This window comes from Dendropsophus ebraccatus, chromosome 1 (genome assembly GCF_027789765.1).
Source record: "Dendropsophus ebraccatus isolate aDenEbr1 chromosome 1, aDenEbr1.pat, whole genome shotgun sequence".
NCBI lineage: Eukaryota > Metazoa > Chordata > Amphibia > Anura > Hylidae > Dendropsophus > Dendropsophus ebraccatus.
In genome coordinates, this window is record NC_091454.1 from 140,442,880 (window position 1) to 140,469,791 (window position 26,912).

A 26,912-nucleotide genomic window follows, 5' to 3' on the forward strand; every position below is an offset into this window, starting at 1 on the left:
ATTGGTTTGGACTACGTCGATGACCAGCGCACTGTAATGTACAATTAAACGGTCAATGAGGGCTGTGGGGGTGTTTTTTGTGACTAAAAATTTTTTAGGTGTGTTTTCTTTTATTACTTTACAGACTTAGTGTTAGCCGGTATAAAATGGCTAACACCCTCCCCCCCAAATTATTACCCCAGTACCCAATGCCACCAGAGATAATGGGAAGAGCCGGGTGGCAGTAGTCCCGGAGCGTCCAAATTGGCGCTTCTGGACTGGGTGGTAGCAGGTTAGTATTATTAGGCTGGGGAGGGCCAAAATAAATGGCCCTTCCCAGCCTGGTATTACTAGGCAGCTGCTGTTTGGTTTTTAACCCGGCTGGCTATGGAAAGGGGGGAGGGATCCTACGTGTTTTTTTTATTTAAAAAAAACAACAACAAAAAAAACACGTATAGGATCCCCCCCTCTCCATAACCAGCCAGGTTAAAAAACAAACATACCATAGGGTGAACGGCGTAAATAACAAAACTCCCTGAAATGAAAACAAATTCCTTTTTTTCTCAATTTGACAGCGCAAATTATTTTTTTCCGGTTTCGCTGAATATTTTATGGGAAAATAAAGTCTGTCATTGCAAAGTACAATTGGTGTTGCAAAAAAAAAAAAAAGTCACATATGGGTCTCTAGGTGAAAAAATGCACGTGCTATGGACTTTTAAACAAAGTGTAAAAAGCAAAAACGAAAATTGCCGTCGACCTTACGGGGTTAAAATTGCTAACACTTTTTTCCCGTCGATGTGCCTGTATGAGGGCTTTTTTTTCCCACTGTGATTTGTAGTTTTTATCAGTAACATTTTAAAATAGAACTTTTTAAATCGCTTTATATTTTTCCGATATATGTCGCAAACAAAATTCAATTTGAGTTTGACTTATGGAAAATTAATAAAACTAATAGTTCTGACAGTGTCAATATCAAATATTTTTACATTTAAAAAAAAAATGGGAAAAAGGGTCCTACTAGACGGGCGGCTTGATCAATAATGTAAACAAGCGCCAGTCTGCTAGATCAGCACTTATTTACTATGCCTATTACACGTCTCAATAATTTAGCAAGGGCACGGACATAGACACTGTTCGTGATGTCAGTGCAGCCCTTGCCCTAAACTGGCATACATTACCTCTCCATGCTCCCAGTCTTCTCCTGCCCTCTGCTGTAGCTTCAAAAGCAGTCTCTGAGCTGACAGGCCGCTCAGCCAATCACTGGCCAGGACTCCTCGGTCAGTGATTGGCTGAGCGGCCTGTCAGCTCAGAGACCGCTCTGAAGCTACAGTGACAAGAAGCAAGCAGAGGGCAGAAGACTGGGAGTGTGGAGAGGTAATGTATTAACAGTTTGTTCAACTGTCAGCCATTGGCCGTGCGGTGCGCCGTTGGCGGCTGATGATCTTGGTGTTGGACCTAAAGACTTGATCAGCCGATAATTGTTATCAGCTGATCTTTGTCTCTATTACACAAACAAAACGATAATCGGCCAATTATCGATCCATGTAATAGGGCCCTTACTACGCAAAAGACACACAATTCCCCCATTGTGTCTATAATACTTAGCTGATACTGTTATACTGTAAATTGTATGCATGCAAACCTTTATGATTTTTATCAGGCTGCAGAAAAGCTAGAATCTGCCGCAAGTGGCTCTATACATTTTATTAAAAACTGTGCTAATTAAGCATGTGATCTGTGAAGTATATTTTTCGTTTGGATAATGGGAGTTGTTGGCCCTATTACTATAATGGCCAGACCACTTACTTCTCCTTTCATTCTAATGACCATCTGTGATAAGTAATAGTGCCCATAGCAACACCATATACATTACTCACAAAGCTTAAATGTTATCATTGAAGTTTAATAAAGTAGTAACAGTCATTTAAACACTGCAAATAAAAAAAAGTATACAAACTTTATACAGTGTTCTGTGTTGTCATGTCTGTGTTTACTTATAGAATTAATTACATGGAAATTTCCTAGAAATAGTAGTTATTCCATTGGACAGCCTTTATTTTTTCTTTAGTACTTCAGTCATTTCTGGTACCGCCTATAAAAAAAAAAAATAAGCACAGTTATAGATAGTAAGCATTGTTTCTAGTAAAGTAGGACCCACCCCCCTAGAGAAATACACTGACAGTCCAAGGTTTGTCGGGCCTGAAAGACCCTCAGATTGGTGAAGGGAAGCATAGGCTTGATATTACCTGCTTGACAGTAACTGACAATTCCCCAAAATTGCGATGACATCAGCGCTACGTGGGCATGGACAGAGGTAAGTAGTCCTTGTTTATTAAGATCCCCCCTGCCAACTTTTTTCTCTAAATTGCCAGACTTTTCCTTTAATTAAAGGGTACCAATCAGCACATCTATGCTGATTAAGCTCCCAGGGACGCTGCATGGATCTTGTAGAAAGGTCTTCTACCATGTCAGGGGTTGCTTCCTCGGTATTGGTGGGTTCACACTACAGAATGCGTGCGGATAAGTTCTGTTCAGTTCAGTCGCTCGTACCCGCTCACAGTGGTGCACATCTCCGCCCGTCCCATAAACTCAATTCTATGGGCGGGCGAATTCATGGCAATTCTTTCGGCGGACAGTGTAATCCACCTGGCCATAGAATGGTGTCTATGGCGCGGGCGGATATGCACGCCGCCGTGAGCAGGTACGAGCTACAGAATCAGACGGAACTTATCCGTGCGGATTCCGTAGTGTGAACTCACCCTAATAGTATATCACGGTAAAAGACTGTTTAATCCAGCGCACAGGGACAGCTATAAACGTCATCTGAGCGGTGTCCAGGCCATGCCTAGTCACAGTTCTCTGCCTGTCAGTGTGCTCTGCAGGGGTGATTGACATGTTCGTTCAGATGGGACTACCCCTTTAGGGTATGTGCACACTGAGGAAAAGGCGAGGAATTAAAGAGGAATTTCAGCTTGAAATTCCTCCTGTAAAATATGTACAGAGCAAAGTCCCATTGTGTTCAATGGGTTTTCTGCTCTGTTCACACTGTAGAATTTCCGAGCAGAATTTTCTGCTGTAGATCTGCTAGAGGAATCCTATAGAAGTCAATGGGGGGGCTTAAATTCTGCTTGAATTCTGCCTGAAAACTTTCTGCTTCAATTCCTCGAGAATTGCTCAGTGTGCATATACCCTTAAACGGAAACCTGTCATCCCATCTATTCTGCCTGACCCAGGAGTTATCAGGGCAGTCTCAAGTGCCTTTGTCCTGTCAACCTCATATGATAGATCTCTGCTATACCCAAACAGGGAGACATCTGAACAACTGAGGGCTGCCTCTCCAGCTGCACAATATATCTATCTCTCTCTATATTATTTTTCCCCCTGAATAGCATGTAGAACACATGGAAAAAACAATGAGAAACAGCTGAATATGTGATATTATAAGTTACTGTGCAGTACAGCAATCAGTATGTAGACTATGATGTATAGTAAGTGCATAAACATGAAAAAACAGCAGCAGTTTGTAGATACAGGATGGAACTGCAGAAGTACAATAGGCCTATTCTATCTCTATTCTAGCCTAGTACAATAGGCTAGAATAGAGAAGCAGGGCTGCTGTCAGAGGGCTGTGTGGTCACATGACAGCAATGGAGAAGGGATGTGTGCTCAGCATGGACCAATCAGGAAGTGAGAATCACAGAGCTGTGCAGGAGGACAGTGCCAAACTTTTCTATACAGCAGTGTGAATGGCTGAGTGCAGGCACATTATAGCAGCAGTGAGGTATAGCTGAAAGTAAGTGCAGGCACATTATAGCAGGAATGGAGAGGATGGGAACCCAAGGGATGACAGAGACTGCAGGGAGCATGATGGAATAAGCAGGGCACATGTGGGCACATAAATGAAGCACTCTGTCTGGGGAGAGAGGGGTTACAGTTATGAAGGTATTACCTCCACTGTCCTGTCCCCTGATGTAAGCCCCAGCCTGAAGTAGATCTGCTGTGATTTGGAAGGTGAGGGAGACTTCCTGGGTCAGAGTACAGTGCTGTAGACCCTGCTATGCAGACCATGCCCCTCCCCCACTCACCCTCCCACCTAGTACAGGGTGGTTTCCTAACAGGAGCTGCCCCTTGGCTGGGTCCTTCCCGGGGGGATATCTGGCTAGTCCTGTGTTTTGAGACTCTTCAAATAGGCTTTGCATATTCATGTTTCCAAGGGGGGGCAATGCACCTAGGACTTCACTGCATTGAGCGCTTTCACTAGCAGCCGGTGGTGTTGTCGTTTGGCTGGTCTCCCTGAGTTCAGCAATCTTTTTCTCTTATGGCTCTACTAGGCATTGCTCCCACCTAGCCAGAATCCTGCTCCACACTGATGAGAGGCAACACCCCGAAACAGCTGTATGTGGATGGTTACCTAGCCTTGGTTTATCCCTTGTCATTACACTGACTTATAGGGCCACTTAATATGGTGGTTTTGGTGGTTTTCGTAACAGGAACTGCCCCTTGGCTGGGTCCTTCCCGGAGGGATATCTGGCTAGTCCTGTGTTTTAAGACTCTTCAATGAGGCTCCACGGGCTCTTCTTTTGCATATTCATGTTTTCCAGGGGGCAATGCACCTAGGACTTCACTGCTTTGAGCGCTTTCACTAGCAGCCGGCAGTGTTGTCGTTTGGCTGGTCTCCCTGAGTTCAGCAATCTGTTTACCTAGTACAGGGAGCTCTTAAACCAAAGCAATGCTCTTAAACCAAGTTACTATTTTGAAAAACGGTGAGCTCTTCTTGCAAAACGCTCTTAAACCAAGGTACGTGTGTGTGTGTGTGTGTGTGTGTGTGTGTGTGTGTGTGTGTGTGTGTGTGTGTGTGTGTGTGTGTGTGTGTGTGTGTATATATATATATATATATATATATATATATATATATATATATATATATATATATATATATATATATATATACACACACACACACATACATATACACACACACACACACAGAGTATATCGGGTTTTTTTTCCCCCTTTTATTAAATCTGTCACTCCAAGTTTGATTGTACAAAGAAAACATGTCACCCACACTGATAAATGCCAACTGGTTGTATAGGTTAACCTGTGCTTTAGCCAAATGTGTTAATGTGAAGGAGTGTAGTCCTCAATGAAAAGCTTCTGATGAAAACAAATCTTCAATTATTTACAATATCTATGTTTCCATCACGTGGAATTAATGTGCTCCTACAAAATTTATTGAGGAAATAGTCTACATGTTGTACACTTTAAGTGACTGTGGCTTGGATCTTGCCAGCAGGCGACAGTTCAGGAGCAGCATTAAGCACTGGCACTGCCACCTGCTTTCCCCTGTAGATCACAGAAAGGCAAATAAGGCAGACGGTGAATGAACCTGGAGTCAATGTCATTAGGCAAGTCAGACATTGTTGACTGATGTTAATACAACCAGTATGTGTATAGAATAAGCGATAAACAAGGGTAAATATGTTTTAACACTTTTTAATTACTACTTTTCAGTACATTACCCACAGTAAAATAAAAGAAAAATACAGCAGTCATTTTGAGGAAAATACAGCTATATTATAAATTTATTAGTGTGATCTATTGAAGTCTATGGGGAATTGACCATGTGTAAATGGCCTTAAAGGGGTTATTTAGTGCTACAAAAACAGAGACTTTCTTCCAGAGACCGTCCCACTCTTGTCTCCAGCTTGGGCGGAGTTTTGCTGCTCAGTTCCATTGACGTGAATGGAGCTTAATTGCAAATCGCACCTGAACTGGAGTCAACAGTTCAACAGTCGTGTTGTCTCTGAAATAAAGTGGCCATGTTTTTTTTAGCACTGGATAAACCCTTTAAAGTGGTTTTCCCATCATAATGATATATCATTAGCATATGCAATAATCTACCAATTGATGTAGGTCTGATTGCTGGGATCCCTACAGACGCACAGAACTGCTAAATTATTCACTGAATGTTATGGAATTTCACTTGTACTAAAGATCTAGATACACAGGGCATATTCCCCCTAACAGGCGCCCAAGATTGGGGGGGGGGGGGGAGGTGGTATTCTGTACTATTCAACGAGTTAATGTTTTTCCTGTTGACAAGCAATGCAAAGGGTTTATTATTTAAAATGGTGTCTTTGTAGCTGGACCAAACCAGCTACTTATAAATATGGAATGGATGGACAATTGTGCATGAAAAGGAAAAAAATTTAGTAGCCACCCCATTGGGCTGAAATAAGTGACCTTAAAGTGACACTGTCACCCCCTTTGTGCATTCTGACATCTCTACACAGGTGTAAAGGGTAAATTTAGCATTTTTCATACCTTATTTCATATCATACGTCATGGTGTTCGTTCAAGTAAAAAGTGTCCTTTTATCAACTGCAGACTGTATTAAGTGGGCGTGGCCTCGCGGCATTAGCGCCACTTAGCCCCGCCCACAACGGCACAGTTGGCCCCACCTCCTTGATGCCCATTAGTTGGCCGACGTAAAGGGGGTGGGTCTACACCTTTCGGCCAGGCTGTTCCAATGGCTGGCGAGGGGGGGGGGCAACGGTGCTGTTGTGGGTGGGGCTAAGTGGCGATAATGCCGTGAGGCCGCGCCCACTTAATACAATCTGCAGTTGACAAAAGACACTTTTTACTTGAACGAACACCATGACGTATGATATGAAATACGCTAAATTTACCCTTTACACCTGTGTAGAGAAGTCAGAATGCCCAAAGGGGGTGACAGTGTCACTTTAAATGGAAATGATGAGACGATATGAATAGATAGTACTGCACCTGTTCTTTTTTTGTATTTGGTCAGTGTAAAATAAATACAATTACTCTAACAAGAGATTTAATATTTAGGAAAATCATACAGACAAGACAATAGATAGAAAAAAAAAACATAAAACATAAAAGAGTTTATATCTACACAAACAAATACCTTAAATAAATCAGCCACCAAGCCATAATCGGAGACCTGGAATATGGGAGCCTCTGGATCTTTGTTTATGGCAACAATGGTCTGAAATCAGAAACACAGAGATAATGGCGCAATGTAACAGTGCAGCCAACTGAAGAAAAAAAAAGGTTTATTTATAAAGTTCAACAAGTGATAAGCTTTACTTTATAAATGTTCACCATTACAGCACATTTCTATATAGAGATTGTGAACAGTGCTAACCACTGAGCCATCATACTGCCCTACAATAAGAAAAGGCTCAGTGTTACCCAATGGGATTTCACATTCCTTTATTTACTTAACATTTGACCAAGGGTCCCTTAGTGGACAGCAGCAAGACCTGTCATTTTACATAGCGGAGAGAAATTATACAATGCTTTACTTCTCCAAACTTATTTACAATAGTAAAGGTTGCACCGAAGAGTCAACATTTAGCAGAATTCCTCTGCTGTCACCAGTAGCTGCATGATGATAACCCTGGCAACACTGCGCCGCTATAAGTGAAGAAAAAATGTGGTGGTTTTAGCTTCATGCGTTCTTCCACATGTGAGAAAGTGGCCTAACTAGGTTTTGAAAATTGGTAAAACAGAGGTCATGGCTGTGCTTAAAATACAACATTTGATTTAGCCCCCAAGAAATCTCAAATACTGTACAATACCACAGCACCACGTGATGTATCATAAATTCACATTTACCTTACTGTCCTTCATTCCAGCCAAGTGCTGGATGGCTCCAGAGATCCCAACAGCAATATACAGTTCCTGCAAACACAAAGAACCAATTGACTGCAAATGACAATACACTACAAATAAGACATATCACAGTTCCCATCAGTCACAGAAATGCAAGATTGTCAGGAAGGGAAAAACTAAACAAAACACACACACACACACACACACACACCTGGGCCATCTAGGCCACCTTATGGTATATACTTTGTGGTTTGATGAAGGAACATTAGATGTCACGAAATGCATTGCCAATAGATCAGTAAACCTGTGAATACATAATTGTTTTGCGCAGAGGATTCTTTTTTGCTTTGGATTTTCTGTGTCTCAATACCCTGATGGTGTTATGGTGGTATATACTCCAGCTGGCGCCAATGAACATTTGTTACAATACTCCCCCCGCAGCGCCCTGTCCATGTAATGGCGCCAGCAGCAAGCAGGGAATGAGGAGCAAGCGAGCGCTAATCTGACAGGTTGGTGCTCACTTGCTCCCCTAGATCGCTTAATACACCAAGCGATTATTCGCCGTATTTGGCGAATAATCACTTCGTGAAACAGCTAGTGTTAAAAGCCAACAGTAAGCAAACATGCAAGATGTCAGCTGATTAGAGATGAGCGAACTGGGTTCGGGTTCGAGTCGATCCGAACCCGAACGTTCGGTATTTGATTAGCTGGGGCTGCTGAACTTGGATAAAGCTCTAAGGTGGTCTGGAAAACATGGATACAGCCAAGGACTATATCCATGTTTTCCACATAGCCTTAGGGCCCTATTCCACCGGACGATTATCGTTCAGATTATTGTTAAATCGTTCGAATCTAAATGATAATCGTTCAATTGAAATGTAGTTAACAATTAACGACCGAACGAGAAATCATTGATCGCTTTATAAGACCTGGACCTATTTTTATCGTTGCTCGTTCGCAAATCGTTCGCATTGAATAAGACATTGTTCTGTCGTTTGCAATAGATACGAACGCAATAGTGAATAAATGGCGAAGAACAATGATCGCAATTACGATCATAAGTAACGATTATTGTTCCATGGAAATGAGTGAACGTTTTCAGGTCTTTCGCAATAGCGGTCGTTTGAGATCGTTAATTGTTAACAATTATGCAAACGATAATCGTCCGGTGGAATAGGGCCACTAGGGCTTTATCCAAGTTCAGCAGTCCCCGCTAATCAAATGCCGAAAGTTCGGGTTCGGATCGACTCGAGCATGCTCGAGGTTCGCTCATCTCTACAGCTGATCCTTGTTTTTCAACATGTTGAAAAAAGTACAATCATGACAACAGTCTGCTGCTCTGTGTAATAGGAGTGGCGGCAGCAGACTACCGCTATCTCCTTTGTGCTCCCTGGACAATACCAAGATCTGGGGAGCAGACAGTGCCCCCAACCAACCCCCCGCACTCTTATCCGCTCCCTGTCAGCGTGTGTAATAGCACCAGAATGTGAAGCGCTTGCGTGCTCCTCCAGATTGGCCTCTGACATAGGGCCCTTAATTGTGGATTTACTAACCACATCTGCTGGAAGTTTGTTCAAAGCATCTACTAATTTAATCTACTACATCTAATTTACTGCAGTAAATTATTATTTTTCATGTTGCCTGTGATCTTTCTTCTATGTTCTTGTGTTGAGTTTCTTATTAAAAACACTTCCCCTCCCAAACTGTATTTAATCTTTTTACATATTTAGGCTGGGTTCACACATTCCAGTATTGCATTCATTTTGGTGAAAACACTGCAATACTGCAATGTGTGTGAACACAGTGCTTGGTTCATACCCCCCCTTTCCTGCAGTCAGGATTAACCTGTGACAAATCTTTAATGCATACATTTGGGTTTGGTCTCTCTGTTGGCATCTCTGTGGCTCTCACAAGTGCAGAATAGCAAAAACAAGAGTATGCTGGATATTTTAAAATGATGGAAATACACAGTGCTCGACAGATCCGATTTAAACACAGAGTTCAATATTTTTACTAGTCAAGATGGCACAAACCCCAAAAAGTACAAAACAAAGACAAGATTACCATGAAAACGGCAAGCCATATACACCAATACCCCATAAAATTGTATTTTTCTTCCTTATTCCACCCTACTAGTATTAGTTTGTCTCACAAAACACTAAAATGAAGAATGACATTAAAAAAAATATATGTCCTCATACAAGTCAGTGGGAAAACAACATTCTCCTTATGAACAGAGCAAGGAGAGAAAAAAAACAAGTTAAAAAACAAACACAGCAGTGAAGAGGTTAAACAGATTCAAGAATTCTAGGTAATTTTGTTTTCTCCTACTTAAAAAATCTTGCACTTCTCTGTCTGAGCACCAAGCCTGATCAGCTGACATTTCCCGCTCTGTAGAAGAAACATTTCCTTGCCATCGCCAGCCAGGGTCCCAGCAACAGGCAACACCTATATATTGAAAATGTAATGGCTATGGGGGAGATTTGTGCAGAGGAAGAGAAGAGCAGTTTCCTATAGCAACCAAAGTATTAAAAAGGCCTCTGAAAAATAAAATGGCTGCTATAGGCAACTGCTCCTCTGTTCCACTGCACAAGTTATGATATATTTTCCCACTTTATTTGGTTGTATAAAAAGACATCCACACAGTAAAAGTGAAGAAAGTTTATCTGTTGCTTGAGATCTTGAAAGGGATTTTACCATATCCAACATAATGGAAACAATGCTTACTTATAGCATACCTATCCTCAATAAATCATCTTACATTCCCCCCCCCCTTTGCAGTGAGATTTATCATATTTTGTTGTAGGTGACTAGAAAAAAGCAAAAGCACAAGGTACAATAAAGTCTTTAGAAGTTATATAAAATAGAGCGAGCAAGAAGCAAGGCCCTGTTTAGAGCATTAAAGTTTAAGTAGGTGAGAGGAGGAGGCTGGATATCGGGTGGGAGTGATTTCTACTTTCTTATTAAGCCCCTTAAAAAGCTCTGGGCTGACAGCCTCTTTCATCCTGAATTATCCAGCTCAGCCTTTAACGGCAGGAGAACAACGTTCGCAAATTGATTCGCAAGTCCTTGGGGGCAGCTGGAAAAACATTAAATTGCTGTAAAATATTCATATGTCAGTGCATTTGGCTGAAAGCAGTTGATGTTCTGATCCCTAGGGGTTAAACATAAAAGCAATTTGGCCAGCATGTTCTGGATCCCCCTTTAATCCGTCTCATTAACTCCAGTACTGACAGACCAGTCTAAGTATAACTTCATTTAAAGGACACCACACCATGAAAGCACCAAAGGCAGCGGCATGTAGAGCTTCACTCAAGTGCTTGATTTTTACAGTACGATCTTAATGGGTAGAACATACCGTCTTATTGTCTGTTACAGGCTTTACACCCTCAATAACTGGAAAAAGGCGAGTATTTATGAAAAAAAATAAAATGCTAAATTCTCCAGGTTAATACTATAAAAGCGCAGATTTATTCTTACATATGCTTATACAAGAAATTAGTCTGAAGGAGCCCAAAGGCTGGAGGCTTATCACGGAACTTCATCAATCATTTTCACAGTCCCACAACAGTAAGGGCCGTATTACATGGCCTGATTTTCTACCAAGCCTATTACACGGCTCAACGATCGTGCAGCAAGGGCTGCACAGACATCGTTAGTATAGCAGTTATTAATTATATCTACATGCTCCCCAGTATCCTCCTACCAGTTCCCCACCACTGGCACTTCTCAACCCATTTGTGCATTTGTGGTATGTTTTGACCCGCTTTTTTTTTACAATGGAAGTCAATGGAAAAACGGATGCACACAAATGCATCAGTTTTTTTTTGTAAAAAAAAAAAAAAAAAAAAAAAAACGCATGAAAAAAACGCATTGCAAAAACGCAATGTGAACCTAGCCTAATCCTGATCAGGTGCAGAAAACAAAGTTCTAAATTGGTCCAAACACAGCACATTTTCACCTCTTAAGCATGCAGTTACATTTTTTCCTTCTCACCTTCTAAGACACATATCTCTAATTTTTCCAACAGAAGCATAAGATATAACTTATATACATCATGTCACCAGACCCAGTTTGCACGCATCAATTAACCATACAGTGTAATGAGAAACCAAATAAAAGTTTTTTGTGGGGTACAATTAGAGAAAATAAATGAATTCTATAGCTTTCACCTTTTCCTTGTGGTAAAAACTGACATGTTAACAATATTTGTTTAGTAATTTATTATAGTGCTTGAAAAGCACTATATTTGTAATCCATATTCTTCTTCCATTTCTTCTTCTTCCAGCTATTTTTCTGCGCGTAATACAGCTCGAACCGCTTTACGCACAGACTCCGTTCAAACTGCGTTTCGAAGCCCTCGGCAGTGTGTGGTGTGCTATTTATTTTTCATTTCGATCAGATTTGTCATTTTTAAGAAATTTACGTTTAAAGACCCCAAATATTTGGAACCCTACTCCTTGTATAGCTTACTATGGTCCACCGGTCTTCTCCCACGAGAACTGAAAGCCAAGTCCCCATTAACACACCATTCACTGATTCTCTGGAGAACCCTCCGCTTCCAGTACAAATTGCAATTAAACCCCTCCCCAATACTAGAAATACTTCGCAATCCTATGTTCCCCCCTGGCCTTTCCCCCTCAGAATTTCGGTGGTGGACGGAAAACCATCTGACCACCCTCAAGAAGTTTACGCAACACTCCATATTAGTCCCTTTAGACAGATTTCGTCAAGACCACCTCGTTCCGCCCTCAGAACTGTTTAGACTACGCCAAATTTACCATTTTCTCGAATCCCTCCCGTGGCAAGGCAACACTAGCATCTCCTTCTCATCATTTGAACACATTTGCCGTTCTGACCCAACCGGGAAGGGGATAATCTCAGATCTGTATTCCACATTCAACTCCCCTCCCCCCCACAGACCAAATTACCTTTCATGATCAAATGGGAAACTGACCTTGCTTTTACACTATCCCCAGAGCGATGGCATCATTGCTGTGAACGGATCACTAAAGGAAGCCGACAAGTGTCCCTTATGGAATCCTCGATTAAGGTGCTACATAGGGTCCATTATGTGCCCAGCCTCCTTCATAAATTCTATCCCCATGTGCCACCGACCGGTTTCCGTGGCTGCTCAGATACTGGCAATACACTGCATACTTGGTGGACCTGCCCTGTGGTCTCTAACTTTTGGGATTCTATATTGGTAATTCTCTCCTCCCTGCTTCACAAAGCCCTCCCTAAAAGGCCATCAGCACTCCTACTAGGAGACAAATTTCCCTCCACTAATTTCAAACAACATAAACTACTCCAACACGTCCTTATGGCTGCCAGAATCCACATAGCGGCCAAATGGAGATCTCCCACACTGTCAGTCCAGGCAGTTGTTGACAGGGTGAATGTAATCATGCTCTATGAAAAAATTGAAGCCACCCGTACTGACACACTCGAACGATACACCGCAGTCTGGCAACCATGGTTAGACTACGCAACCACCCCATCCCTACTTTCAATGCTCCGTCTGGCTTCCTAGCGATGGATTCCTCCATATCTATGCATGAGCTGAACCCTCCACTCCCCCCCCCCCCCCAAGGGACTCTATTACCCTTCATGTTTAAATCCTGCAGGCACTTGAACGACCTTGTATGCTAATACTGTATATCTGTTTGTTTGTTTTATGTTTCCTCTTACTTGATCTTATGTTTTCTTCTTCCAAACCTGGAGGAGGTATCCAATGTACTTTATCCCCCCCCCCCCCCTGCGTGGGGCGATTTTGCCTTCATCCTGTTTATTGTATGCATTAAATCTTCCTCAATAAAAACTTTGACACTAATGACCCCAAATTTCCCATAGAAAATAATGGCCCATTGCAAATAATGGCCACACTCTAACCGCTAACAGCCAATCACAGCACATATGCAAATAGCTGAGATATAGCAGCCAATAGGAACTCTAAGGTCTTGTCTGGCAGTGTATCACTCCATCCACAGTCACATGTCCACTATTGGCCAATAGAAGATGTAATATATGGAAGGTCCTTAATGATTTTGTCTCACTGACATGAGTAAGATTGTCACGGTAACCAAGCAATGATCTTTACCATTATAAGTACCCAGGTCGTTCTTAAAGGTACACAGGTCGCTCTTAAAGGGACCCATATTGCTCTTAAACGGGACCCAAGTCACTCCAAATGGTATTGGACCCGGGTCCCTTTAAGAGCGACCCGGGTCCCTTTAAGAGCGACCCGGGTCCCTTTAAGAGGGACCCACGTCGCTCTTAAAGCGACCCAGGTCGCTCCTAAAGGGACCCACGTCGCTCTTAAAGCGACCCATGTCGCTCTTAAAGGGATGGGACCCAAGTCGCTCTTAAAGGTACGGCACCCAGGATTAAAGTTAAAAGGAAGTCACTGGTAAAGGGGTGCTCTTTTCAAGCACTATGTATTTCCCTGGAAATGCAAATTTAGTGTATTTTACAACTTTTAACTACTTCCTCTGTCAGCAAGTTTTGGTAGGTTTGCAACTCCTCTAGTACCCATAATACTGATTTTTCAACATACAGACCCACAAGCTTGTTCTCTGCGGGACCAATTGTATTTTTTTTTTTAAAAGACACCTTCTATTTTACCCTAAAATGTATTGTGAAACAAATAAAACAAATGTAGGTTTGCACATTTTGAAGGGGTTGTGTTTTTTGCGCCATTCACACTGCAGTAATACTTACCTGTTCTCTCTATTCTGCAGGTCAGTACGTTTGCAGCAATTATAAATTTATTGTATATTCTATAATTTGTTAAGATTTCACTAAAAATGCTTTGAATTGCTATATTCTGACCCATGTAACTTTTAAATTTAATGTGTATAGCACGGTTTTACTTATTTAATTTTATGTAATATGATGTGACCAGAAATTAGCAGTTGTGGCATTGGGCATTATATTTCATTAACCCTTAGAGGACCCGGCCAATTCGAATTTTTGCGTTTTCGTTTTTTCCTCCTTGTGCTTAAAAGGCCATAGCACTTTCATTTTTCCACCTAGTGACCCACATGAGCCCTTATTTTTTGCGCCACTAATTGTACTTTGCAATGACAGCCTGAATTTTTTCATAAATTACACTGTGAAACCAAAAGAAAATTCAAAGTGTGGTGAAATTGAAAAAAAAACGCATTTCTTTTATTTGTTTTTTTTTTTCGTTTTTACGCAGTTCGCTGCGTAAAACTGACTTGTTATATATGTTCCTCAAGTTGTTACGATTACGACGATATGTAATATGTATAACTTTCATTGTATCTGATGGCCTGTAAAAAATTCAAACCATTGTTAACATAAATATGTTCCTTAAAATCGCTCCATTCCCAGGCTTATAGCGCTTTTATCCTTTGGTCTATGGGGCTGTGTCAGGTGTCATTGTTTGCGCCATGATGTCTTCTTTCTATCAGTACCTTGATTGCGCATATGCGACTTTTTGATCGCTTTTTATTAAAAAATTTTTGGATTTGATGCGACCAAAAATGCGCAATTTTGCACTTTGGGATTTTTTGGCGCTTACGCCATTTACCGTGCAAGATCGGGAATGGGATAAATTAATAGTTCGGGCAATTACGCACATGGCGATACCAAACATGTTTGTTTATTTATTTATTTTTATTTATAACATGGGAAAAGGGGGGCGATTCTGACGTTTATTAGGGGAGGGGGCTTTTTACTTATAATAACACTTTTGTTTGTACTTTTACACTTATACTAGAAGCCCCCCTGGGGGACTTCTAGTATAAGTGCACTGATCTCTCATAGAGATCTGTGCTGCACAGATATGCAGCACAGATCCATGAGATAGGCACATTGATTGCTTCCGGCTGCTGCAGCTGGAAGCAATCGAGTACCGAGCCAGTATCATCGCCATTAACCCCCCGGAAGGGGTAGGATGTGTGGATCGCTCCTCCAGACACCAGGGAACGGCTGCATTCGGTAAACGGATGCAGCTGTCAACTTTGACAGCTGCATCCGATTACTGGATTAGCGGGCACAGCGATCGGACTGTGCCCGCTAATACCCGCGGTCCCGGGCTACAAGCGGCATCTGGCGGCCGTGGCGCGGGGAGGCGACCCTGGACATACGGGTATGTCCAAAGTCGCCTAAGGGTTAAAGATATTCATTGTGCAGAATAAATACTTAGCTCAGATTTTTTTTTTTTTTATTTATTTATAAAACATGGTGTAAGGTGAAACTGGCTCAGTTGCCCCTAGCAACCAATCAGATTACACTTTTTATTCCTCACAGACTGAAAGAAGGATGGAATCTGATTGGTTGCTGGGGGCAACTGAGCCAGTTTCGCTTTACACCATGTTTGATAGATTTTCCCCATTGCGTCTGTTTAAATTCTTCTGTTTATATATCTTTAGTTTGAAAAATGGCAATGGGGGCGACTTGAATGTCATTAGGAGAGAAACATTACATTCTTAAAGAGAATGTACCATCAGGTGCATCGCTTTGTGCTTTATACCTTAATGTACTGGTGCTCTGGATAACCCCTTCAACGCTGCTTATAACAGGGCACAAATATAAGCCCATGTAGAGAACTGCCCACTTGACAGTCTCCATTGCGAACTGAGCGGTGATGACTGTGCAGTCGACAGTCTAGGCTCTAATTCACATATAGGATAATGAAACTAACACTGATAGCTAGCGAACAAAAAGGGAGGGATTAGGGGGAAAACGGCAGAAATGCATCACTGGAGCGGTAGATCTAGAGGGGTCGTAATAGCTGACATTTCTTTGAAAAGGCCACAGATCATTCCTAATGAAAGGAGGTAGAACATTGGCGCATGCAGTTTCTATAAATTATTGTAGCATACTTACAGGTGCAACTATTTTTCCAGTCTGTCCAACCTGCATGTCATTGGGCACAAAACCAGCATCTACAGCTGCCCGAGAGGCGCCCACTGTACAGGACAAGAACATTATTAGAAGTACTTCTAAAAAGAATATGTATTACTGACAAAATAGGAAGAAATACACTTAAAAGGGCTTTTGCTTTCTATAGAGATTTATGGCACATTGATTAGATATGCCATTAATGTCTGAACTTTGCCCTGCTATCTGATGTAAAATCTATGCTACCATACCAGAAATGAGTCTATCTACGTACTAAATAGGAAAACACTGGGTACAACTGATATGGAAAAGGGTTTAGGAGTTTTAGTTGACAATAAATGTAGCTATACCAACCAGTGTCCGGCAGCTGCTGTCAAGGTAAGTAAGACTATGGGGTGCATCAAATGGGGGCATAGATGTACATGACAAAGAATTACTTTTACCAATGTTAGAATGGTGTACACGTTTGGGTACCCAGTGTACAAGAAACATATAGTGGAGCTGGAGAGAGTTCAAAGTTGGGAAACCAGAACAACAAATGGTATGGATGTGCAACAGAACCCAGAAACATTACCACAATAAGGGTTATTCAGTTTTTTAAAAAAATGGCTGAAGGGGTAGCTGAAAAACTACGTATAAAAAGTTATACCCAAGCACAAAAATGGTTTCTTTACTGTTAGAACAGTGAGATTATGGAACTCTCTGCCAGAGGAAGTGCTCATGGTGAACTCAATGAGAGTTACAAATAGGCCTGGATGTTTTCCTGGAGAGTAATACCATTACAGGCTAGTTTCCCTAAAATGAGGAAAACTGGCTTCTACCTCGTGGGGTTTTTGCATTCCTCTGGATCATCACTACAGGATTAAATGCTATTCATGGGCATGTCTGTTTTTTAGCCTTACAAACTATGATACATAGGGAAAGCCCAGATACATTTTGCATAATACTGCAGAGAAGGCTGAACTTTAATAATCCCCACCATTTACCTACTGTCATTCCCTTTTCCAGGCATATTCTTATATACACACTGGTGAGAAAAAGATTCCACCTTTCTTTTTCTAAAGAATCTGTGATTAATGAAAGGTGGAATCTGATTGGTTTCTAGGGGCAACTGAGTCAATTCTACTTTACACCATGTTTGATAAATCCCCCCCTTGAAGCGTAATGAAATTGTTTAACAGATATGATGCCAGTATAAAACATTTGTGATCTTTTTTACAAGTGGGGTGGGGGGTGTTTAGGTACCATTGTAATGAGATAATTTATGTTATTTACCTCATTGTCAGATGTTGCAAAATCTAAACTATTTCATACATATATACACACAGTATATACATGGCAGATAAGTCTATACATAATATATACTAATATTATATATGATCCAGGCCTTACCTGCAGCATGCAGCTGATCTGCCAGATCATAGAGCAACTTAAAGTTCTCTCCACTCTTCAGCCCTCGACCTTGAATTAAACAGAGTAAGCATAGAATTCAAATAGTATTACAAAAGCAAAAAATGCTAAATATAAGCCAGTCATGTTTATTATAATTCAATAACCCCATATTCACAGTAACATCTCAAAGACTAAAAGTGATGTTGGCAGAGTGGGGGGAGGGGGGGGGATTTATTAAGACCAGTACATATGTACACTGGTCGTAACTAGATCCCCGGCCATGTGTCCAATGCTGAGTTTATTGAGCGGCACGTATTCTGAGCTGGTGTAGACAAGATTTCCACCAGTTTGCAGTCATAAATTATGGTAATCGGGGCGCAGAAGGAAACCACACCCCCTACAAGCCTTTTAATTTGTTTGTTGCCTTACTGGGGTTTACCAAGTTGTATCAAGTTTATTTCAAACTATCTTAAACATTCTAATGTTGGACTTCTGTATGTAAAACCATGCAGCAATACCCCCATACCATTCCCTCCTCCTAACTCCATCCTTGTGTTCTGGCTAGATGACTTAAAGAGTTTGCCTACCTTAAACTGTGGGACAAATAAGAAATTGCAGGGGTACAGAGGTCAATCTCCAGAACGGCCCCTGGCTCCTTTGTTTAAATACAGCCGTGGGTGAGGCGCATGATCCACAGCTCTATTCATTCCTATGGAGCCAGAGAGAGCAGAGTGCTGTACTCGGCTTTCTCCGGCGGCTCCATAGAGAATGAATAGTGGACAGAGCGGCACCATTCTACATATTAGGGTCTCCGTGAAGTCTTTATATATCGGTATGTCTAAAACAATATTGGGTAAGATGTTTTGAAACAGACTAAATAAAAAATTGCATAAGTTTTACTTAAAGGACAGAAAGGAAAATTTTATATACTGTATGTCCCAGCATCTTCTGCAAACTTACCTCCAGAAACAACGACCTTTGCACTGGTCAGTTCTGGACGATCACTTTTAGTCAAGCTCTGCTGTAACCACTCAGATTTTCCAACTGCTGCGGGAGGAGTTACTAGAACAGCAAAAACATAATTTCAGATATTTTTTATGGCATATGTTGGTTAGGGTTTACTTGCAATCAAATAGTTTACAATAATGTTTATTGAAGGAAAACTGTGACAACACTATACCGTGTGTGCTATATTTAATTTAAAAATGTCACATCATCATCATCGGTACAGGAGCACTGTGGTCACATAAAATGGCATACTAAAATAGATTGAAAACTTGCAATTTTCCTGAATCAACAAAAAAATCCTGGTCATGTGATTGACAGGTGCACTTTACAAATATACAGCGATGTTAAAGCAAGTGTACCATTAGGTACATCATTTTTTTTTTTTTTTACACGTTAGGCAATTAGCGCTGGCGTGGGGATCCCGGAGGCAGTTTTTTTTTTTGGTTTTTTTTTAACCGATTCCCAAGTTCTGCACCTTTCTTTTCTAGTGCACTGGCACAGCTGGGAGTGCTGAGGGCAGGCACGACCCTCCCCCCAGTTTGACAATATCCCCTCCCCTTTGTGACGCAGCTCCATTAGAATCAATTGAGCCATGTCACATTACAATGGTACATTCGCTTTAAAGACTATTTTTAGTCATGGACCTGTGAGTCCATGTCCATCTTTGGCACTTGCTTTGCGGGGTTGGAGGTTGCTGACGGCACAGTGTTGTTTTAGAATAGGGACTCGTGTACCAGAAGACCTGCACGCGGTACACGAGGCAATATGGTTAAAGAAGATTATATACCAACATTCTGGCGTTGGTTTTTAAATATAGCAGAGAGGCATTAGTGTAAACCATGAGTGTGAGGTGCAGCCACTCCTCTTTCTCTAGGTCTGTATTTTATATGTTCTCCCCTTTCTGACCCCAATCATCAGGAAGCACCTGTGCGCATATGGTAAGTACCTTCTCTTTCTCCCATTCTACCTGCTGGTGAATTGGCGAGTAGTACTACCTTGTTCACACTTGTGTTGCTTGGCGTTTGCCTTCTTCACCAGCGGCTCCTGTGGGGGGTGGCACACTTGTGTTGCTTGGCGGCTGCCTTCTTCACCAGCAGCGCCTGTGGGGGGTGGGGAGGCCCAAGGGGTTTTGTCCTGTGACAGTGGGGTTGCAGGGCCATTCTGTGGCCCTCCCAATCCCCTGTTTGGCACTTGCTTTGCAGGTTTGGCAGTCACTGAGCGGCACAGTGTTGTTTTAGAGTAGGGACTCGTGTGCCAGAAGACCTGCACGCAGCACATGAGGCAACATGGCTTGATCAAATTACATACCAACATCCTGACATTGTTCTTTCTCTAGGTCTGAATTCTGTGAATACAGACCTAGAGGGGAAATCTGGTGAAATTTGTCCATAGCAACCAATCACAGCTCAGCTTTCATTTCACCAAAGCTCATTAAGATATGAAACCTGAGCTGTGATTGGTTACTGTGGGAAAATTACAGAAATTAATAAATCCGGGCCAAAGTGACTAAACTATTGATTCAGATTTACTTACTTTTATCAACACTTGCATTGCCACCTGAGCTCTGAGCAGCTTCAAAAGATGTCCCTCTGACAGTCAGCACTTTCACCGTTTCATCACACTTCACAGTGCACAAGGCATTTCCTGCAAAATGTTGGAAAGGACACAATATTAGTTTATATAAAATTATATGAAGCAAACAGAAAAATATAGCAATATCACATGCACACCATACCTACTTTCATTTAGTATTTCTCCAAGATCAATGGATAAGGGAGAAGTGAACATCCTGATGCATACTGCAAGGAGTATTCTTTCTATCCACCTGGCAGCCTTTACAGTCACACATGGAAACTGTATAAAAGCCACATATTCAGAGCAGCAGCTGGCAGGGAAGAAGCCGACAGCTGGTGGTGGACATTATGGTTAGAGCCCCAACTTACTAAAAGGACTGGTGGCATCTTCACCAAACACAGAAGCAACTAAATTGTACAACATCCATGTTCATGGCACAAGCTGTGCAACTGCATCTGCTCATTCCCTGAAGAATGAGAGCCATTTGGAAAGCTGTCAAGGGGAAGCTTCAGGTTTCCAAGCATTTAGGTCTTTTAGGGAATGGTAAGCCAGCTGCCATGTTTCTGCCTTGGGGCCATAGAGGATACACACTTGCCACAAAAGAAATATATCACAGCAAAGGCAACAACTTTTACCTACATTTTAATAGTTTACAGAACACAGAACTGCAGCTCTTTACCACCATGGAACAAGACTGCTGCCATTTGTGTGACAGCTGCACCAGGCAGGCCAGAGCTTTACACCAGGGAGCGTGTTGGTGGAGCTGGATACTGTGTTGTGTCCTCCCTCGGAGATTTCTCATCCCAAGGACACGGATTGTATGTTGTTGCGACGAGCTCTCCGAACAGCAGGATAGATTAATATTTAACAGGACATGTGGGGGAGAGAGCACTTGATATTACTTGGTGATGGAGATGTACAGATGGGGTGAATTCAATAACTATTTCTTTTCCCAAGCATAAAATTACTGGCCACAACTAAGCAGTAGTACATAACAGTTCCCATCATATGGTAAGCTGGTAACTAGTCTAATAATAGAAAATCCCACCTTATATTGTACAGCTCTTAAAGAGGTTATCCAGGGTTAGCAAAACATAGCTGCTTTCTTTCCAAAAACACTGCCACTCTTGTCCTCAGGGTCTGTGTGGTATTACAACTAGGCTCTATCCACTTTAATGGAACTGAGCTGTAATACTACGATACATGCAAACTGAGGCCTAGTGGTCCCATTCCTGGAAAAATGCAGCTAGTCCTGGATATCCTCTTGAACGAAAATGCTATTTTGCAAATCATATGGATAAAGGGCAACGTGTTATGTGCCGATATGTGTAGTCATGGGAGATGGTTGTACAAGAACAGCAGAAGTAGTTCAAGATTAAGTTTCTTCAGCTTCCAATTGGGCTGTTAAAGAACAGAAGCATATATAGTCAGCAGCTGTAGAAGTATCCTGACATACTCTCAAGCCTGGGACAGCTTTCCTAACTCCTGCCTTGTCAGGCATGGTTCAGTGTGCTGTTAATATATAACAAAAAAGCACAATGACCATTGCAGATACAGAGAAATAAGTATAAGAAAATAAAATATTACAACACTGCATGTCCAATCAACTTATTTCATTACAGTGAAAGCCATTATTTTTATTCTCTGATTAACTGGTGAAAAGTCACATTTGATGATCACGTCGTCTTAATCTGGTTTTAAACAATAAATTACTGTCATATTTACTGGGCGGAACAATAAACTGGCCTTACACGTTTCCAGAACTCCCTAGGGCTGCATCCAACTTCTGCAGCACAGGGATTTTAATGCAGAGCGTTGGAATAACAATGCTGAACCCAAACATTTTGACAGATCCACTAAACACTCATGGTTACTTATTTTAAAAAGGGGTGTGAATGCTAGGGCTAAGAGGGTATAAATGAGGCTGAAAGGGTGTGAATCAGGCTCTGGGGTGTATGAAAATAAGGCAGAGGGGGTATAAACCAGGCTCAGGGGTGTGTAACTTTGAGACTTGAGACTAAGAGATGTGTGAACATGGAACTGATGGGGAGCAAATATATAATTCCCAAACTGGCTGTAAAGTAAAGGGGAACTATCAGCAAGTATGTGTACATAAACCTGCTGATATCCCCCAGTATCTCTTTACTTGGCAATGTTATTATTCATTTTTCCACGTGTGCCAGCGTTCTTAAGCATTTTGATTAGAGATGAGCAAACCGGGTTCGGGTTCGAGTCGATCCGAACCCGAACGTTCGGCATTTGATTAGCGGGGGCTGCTGAACTTGGATAAAGCTCTAAGGTTGTCTGGAAAACATGGATACAGTCAATGACTATATCCATGATTTCCACATAGCCTTAGGGCTTTATCCAAGTTCAGCAGCCGCCGCTAATCAAATGCCGAAAGTTCAGGTTCGGATGGACTCGAGCATGCTCCAGGTTCGCTCATCTCTAGTTTTGATCAGATATGCAAATCGCGGCCTTAGGAGCACTGTGGGCGTTTACCAAGCTCAGGGGTGTGTGAATATGAGACTGAATGAATCAGAGTCAGGGGTGTGTGAGTGCCCTAAGCACACGCTCGGCCCACCCACTATGCATATTCACTTGTATCCGTCCATATGAACGAAATAGCTCTCATTCGAGACGGGCATACGAGAATATGCATAGTGGGCAGAGCGGGCTGGGCAGTCGGCTAATGCTTCTTTGATCAAAATGCTTAAGAACGCAGATACAAACATGAAAAATAAATATTACCACTGTCAACATGAGGTAAAGTGCTTGTAAGGGTGCACAGCGGAATCTGCCGAAGCATATAATGAGGCGAAGGCGGGAACCTGGAGGGCAGGGATGAAAAAACCCCACAGGTGCAGTGTTCAGACAAGTGATGATTAGGAGAAATCTCCCTGGGGCATTCCTAATGATGAGGAGGGCGGGGAGGAGGGACAGAGAGGCGGTGCAGGCCGAGGGCACTGACACCCTAGGCCACTCCAATTTGATACAGGGCTGCAAGTTTAATAGTTACTTTTTTAGGACAATAACTGCATCACCTGCTGAACGGACCCCAGGACAGATCTTGGATTAAGAGCAGCTATCTGACGATACAAGCGGTTTTAGGGGGCAGATTGTGGGTACAGAGTCGCTTTAAGCAACCTCCTCCTTCTTCTAATATGCAGCTCTTTCCCTCCCATTGTTGACAACTCATTGTCTAGGTTACTGACCACCGCTCTAAAAGCAGTGGTCTGGCTGATATACATATAAAGCTATAATATTTAAACTTGACAAGCTCTACAAGTTTAAACCATGTTACGGACAAGGAGAGAAAGTAGCTGCAGCACCTCACACCTATGGCTGACACTAATGCCTCTCGGCTATATTTAAAAACCAACGCCAGGATGTTGTTATATAATTTGATCAAACCATATTGCCTCCTGTACCACGTGCAGGTCCCCTGGCCCACATGAGTCCCTACACTGAACCAACACTGTCGGTCAGCTACCGCCAACCTCGAAAAGCGAGCGCAAGCAGGGAAGGGAGGCCACAGAATGGCCCTGCAACCCCACTGTCGCAGGACCAAACCCCAAAGGCCGCCCCAAACCCAGCAGGCGCTGCCGGTGGAGAAAGCGGCCATCAAGCAACACAAGTGTGAACAAGGTCTTACCAATCCCCACTGCAGCGGCGGTAGAATGGGAGGAATAGGAGGTACTTACTATGTGTGCACAGGTGCTTCCTGCTAAACTATGTTAGTTGAGATTGGAATACCCCTTTAAACCCTTGCTGCACCAGAACATAAGTGTATATGTCCTGCTGCGGGCGACCCCGCTCTAAACTGCTGCGATCCTGGCTGCTATTTGCAGCCGAGGACCACGGCTTTTAGCAGGCGTGGTCCAACGCGCCCACTAATTAGCCATTTAAATGCAGCTGTCAAAACTGACAGCTGTCCGGATAGCCCATTGGAGTTGGCTAGGGTCTGCTGCTGCCGCTCCTATTGTGCGGAGAGGCAGCAGCAGATCATTGCTATTGTTGTCTTTTATCTTTCAACATGTTGAAAGACGTCTTTTGGCTGATCTTTGCCTTTTATTACACAAAGTGACTGATAATAAGCCAAATATAGCCGATAATCGCTTTGTGTGATAGGGCCTTAAATAGCACATATTCTTTAGCATCATTGTTGTCATCACAAATTAGAAGGGATCCTTCATGGGCTGTAGAAGGGGAAAGCAGTCCAAAATCAAGTTGTGTTTGTATGGAACACAGAGAAAGGTCTGTGCATCTGGGCCAGTGATTACGGCAATGACTCAGAGCCCCGTTTCTGGCCAAATTTTTATTCATGATTACTATGAAATGGTACAGCTCTCAAAGAGAACTCTGTTAAAGGTCCCCGTCACTGTTTCATGCTGTCCATGGTTCAGGCAGCATGAAACTAGTAACAGGTTTCTTTCAAGTAAGTACTGCAATACCAGACACAACCTATGACAAGAGTTTGTAGAAAAGCAAATCTCATTTTCAAATTCTTTAACCCTTTAAGGACATGGCCTATTTTCGTTTTTACGTTTTCGGTTTTTCCTCCTTGTGTTTAAAAGGTCATAGCACTTGCATTTTTCCACCTAGAAACCCACATGACCCCTTATTTCTTGCGTCACTAATTGTACTTTGCAATTACAGGCTGAATTTTTGCATAAAGTACACTGCGAAACCAGAAAAAAATTCGAAGTGTGGTGAAATTGAAAAAAAAAACGCATTTCTTTTATTTGGGGGAAATGTGTTTTTACGCCATTCGCCCTGGGGTAAAACTGACTTGTTATGCATGTTCCTCAAGTCGTTACGATTAAAACGATATATAACATGTATAACTTATATCGTATCTGATGGCCTGTAAAAAATTCAAACCGTTGTTAACCAATATACATTCCTTAAAATCGCTCCATTCCCAGGCTTATAGCGCTTTTATCCTTTGGTCTATGGGGCTGTGCGAGGTGTCATTTTTTGCGCCATGATGTGATCTTTCTATCGGTACCTTGATTGCGCATATACGACTTTTTGATCGCTTTATATTACATTTTTTCTGGATTTGATGCGACCAAAAATGCACAATTTTGCACTTTGGGATTTTTTTGCGCTGACGCCGTTTACCGTACGAGATCAGGAATGTGATTAATTAATAGTTCGGGCGATTACGCACGCGGCGATACCAAACATGTTTATTTATTTATTTATTTGTTTACTTTTATTTAAAACCTGGGAAAAGGGGGGTGATTCAGACTTTTATTAGGGGAGGGGGCTTTTTACTATTAACAACACGTTTTTTTTTTTTTTTTACACATATACTAGAAGCCCCCCTGGGGGACTTCTAGTATATACACTTTGATCTCTCATAGAGATCTCTGCAGCATAGATATGCTGCAGAGATCCATGAGATCGGCACTCGTTTGCTTTCGGCTGCTGCAGCCGGAAACAAACGAGTGCCGAGCCGAGGACGGCGCCATCTTGGACGCGTCCCCGGCCGGCATCAGTAACGGAGATCGCTCCTCCGGGACAAGGTCCCGGAGGAGCGATCTCCCCCACTAGACACCAGGGAAACGTTGCCTCCGGTAATCGGAGGCAGCTGTCAACTTTGACAGCTGCCTCCGATTAGCTAATTAGCGGGCACGGCGATCGGACCGTGCCCGCTAATAGCGGCGGTCCCGGGCTACACGCGGCACCCGGGATCGCGGCACTTCAAAGCGGGGCCGCCGCGCGGCCCCGCTTTGAAGTGCTAATGAGGACATAGGACGTACCGGTACGTCCTATGTCCTTAAGAGGTTAAAAAAAAAAAAATGTACATATAGTTTCTTCTATTCATATTAACATTATTAGGCTATGTTTACACAACATATATTTTCATTAAATCACTGTCGTTGTACAACGTCCGTGATTATTGCGAAAATATACGTTGCATTGTTGTCTGTGAGATCCCGGCCGGAGTGTATACACATGGTATGCTCCGGCCAGGATCCCTAGCGGCGCCACACACAACTGACATGTCAGTTTTCTGCGGGCGCTATTCATTGAATAGCAGCTGTAGAAAACCATTGTCAGTGCACACCGTGGAGTAAGCGGCTGCGGCCACTCGATCCATAGTGTGCTGTGGGGAGTTCTGATGCGGGCGCTCACAGATGCGCCTGCATCAGATCTCTGCGGCTATAAAGATCCTCCGGCGGCCGGGATGATCTTTTCAGAGACTGGCCGGGTCACGGAACGGCCAGTCTCTTGCAAAGTGTGAACATGGCCTAAAGCTGCATTAGTATGGGTTCATAGTTTTGGTCTTTTCTTTTTTTTCTTCTTCTTCTTCTTCTTCTTCTAAATGGACCTAAACTGCGCTCTTTGGAATTCTCAGTGTGTCTGTAACAAAGTCACCAAAATCCAAGACTTATTCATCACTAAATGGTTTAACCTGCTGTGTCACA

General features: G+C 42.4%; 1 protein-coding gene across 1 annotated transcript in view; it reads right to left on the bottom strand.

Moving 5' to 3' along the window:
• Positions 1–1,861: 1,861 nt before the first annotated feature.
• The window catches only part of ETFA (electron transfer flavoprotein subunit alpha), a 37,473-nt gene continuing 12,422 nt past the window's right edge, over positions 1,862–26,912 (bottom strand). The window contains exons 6-12 of the mRNA XM_069956332.1: positions 20,431–20,541; positions 18,850–18,951; positions 17,890–17,958; positions 16,483–16,565; positions 7,630–7,695; positions 6,917–6,997; positions 1,862–2,071 (exon numbers count right to left, since the gene is read on the bottom strand). Coding sequence (XP_069812433.1) covers positions 2,033–2,071; positions 6,917–6,997; positions 7,630–7,695; positions 16,483–16,565; positions 17,890–17,958; positions 18,850–18,951; positions 20,431–20,541 — 551 coding nt within the window. The 3' untranslated portion in view covers positions 1,862–2,032. The remainder of the gene's footprint in view (positions 2,072–6,916; positions 6,998–7,629; positions 7,696–16,482; positions 16,566–17,889; positions 17,959–18,849; positions 18,952–20,430; positions 20,542–26,912) is intronic.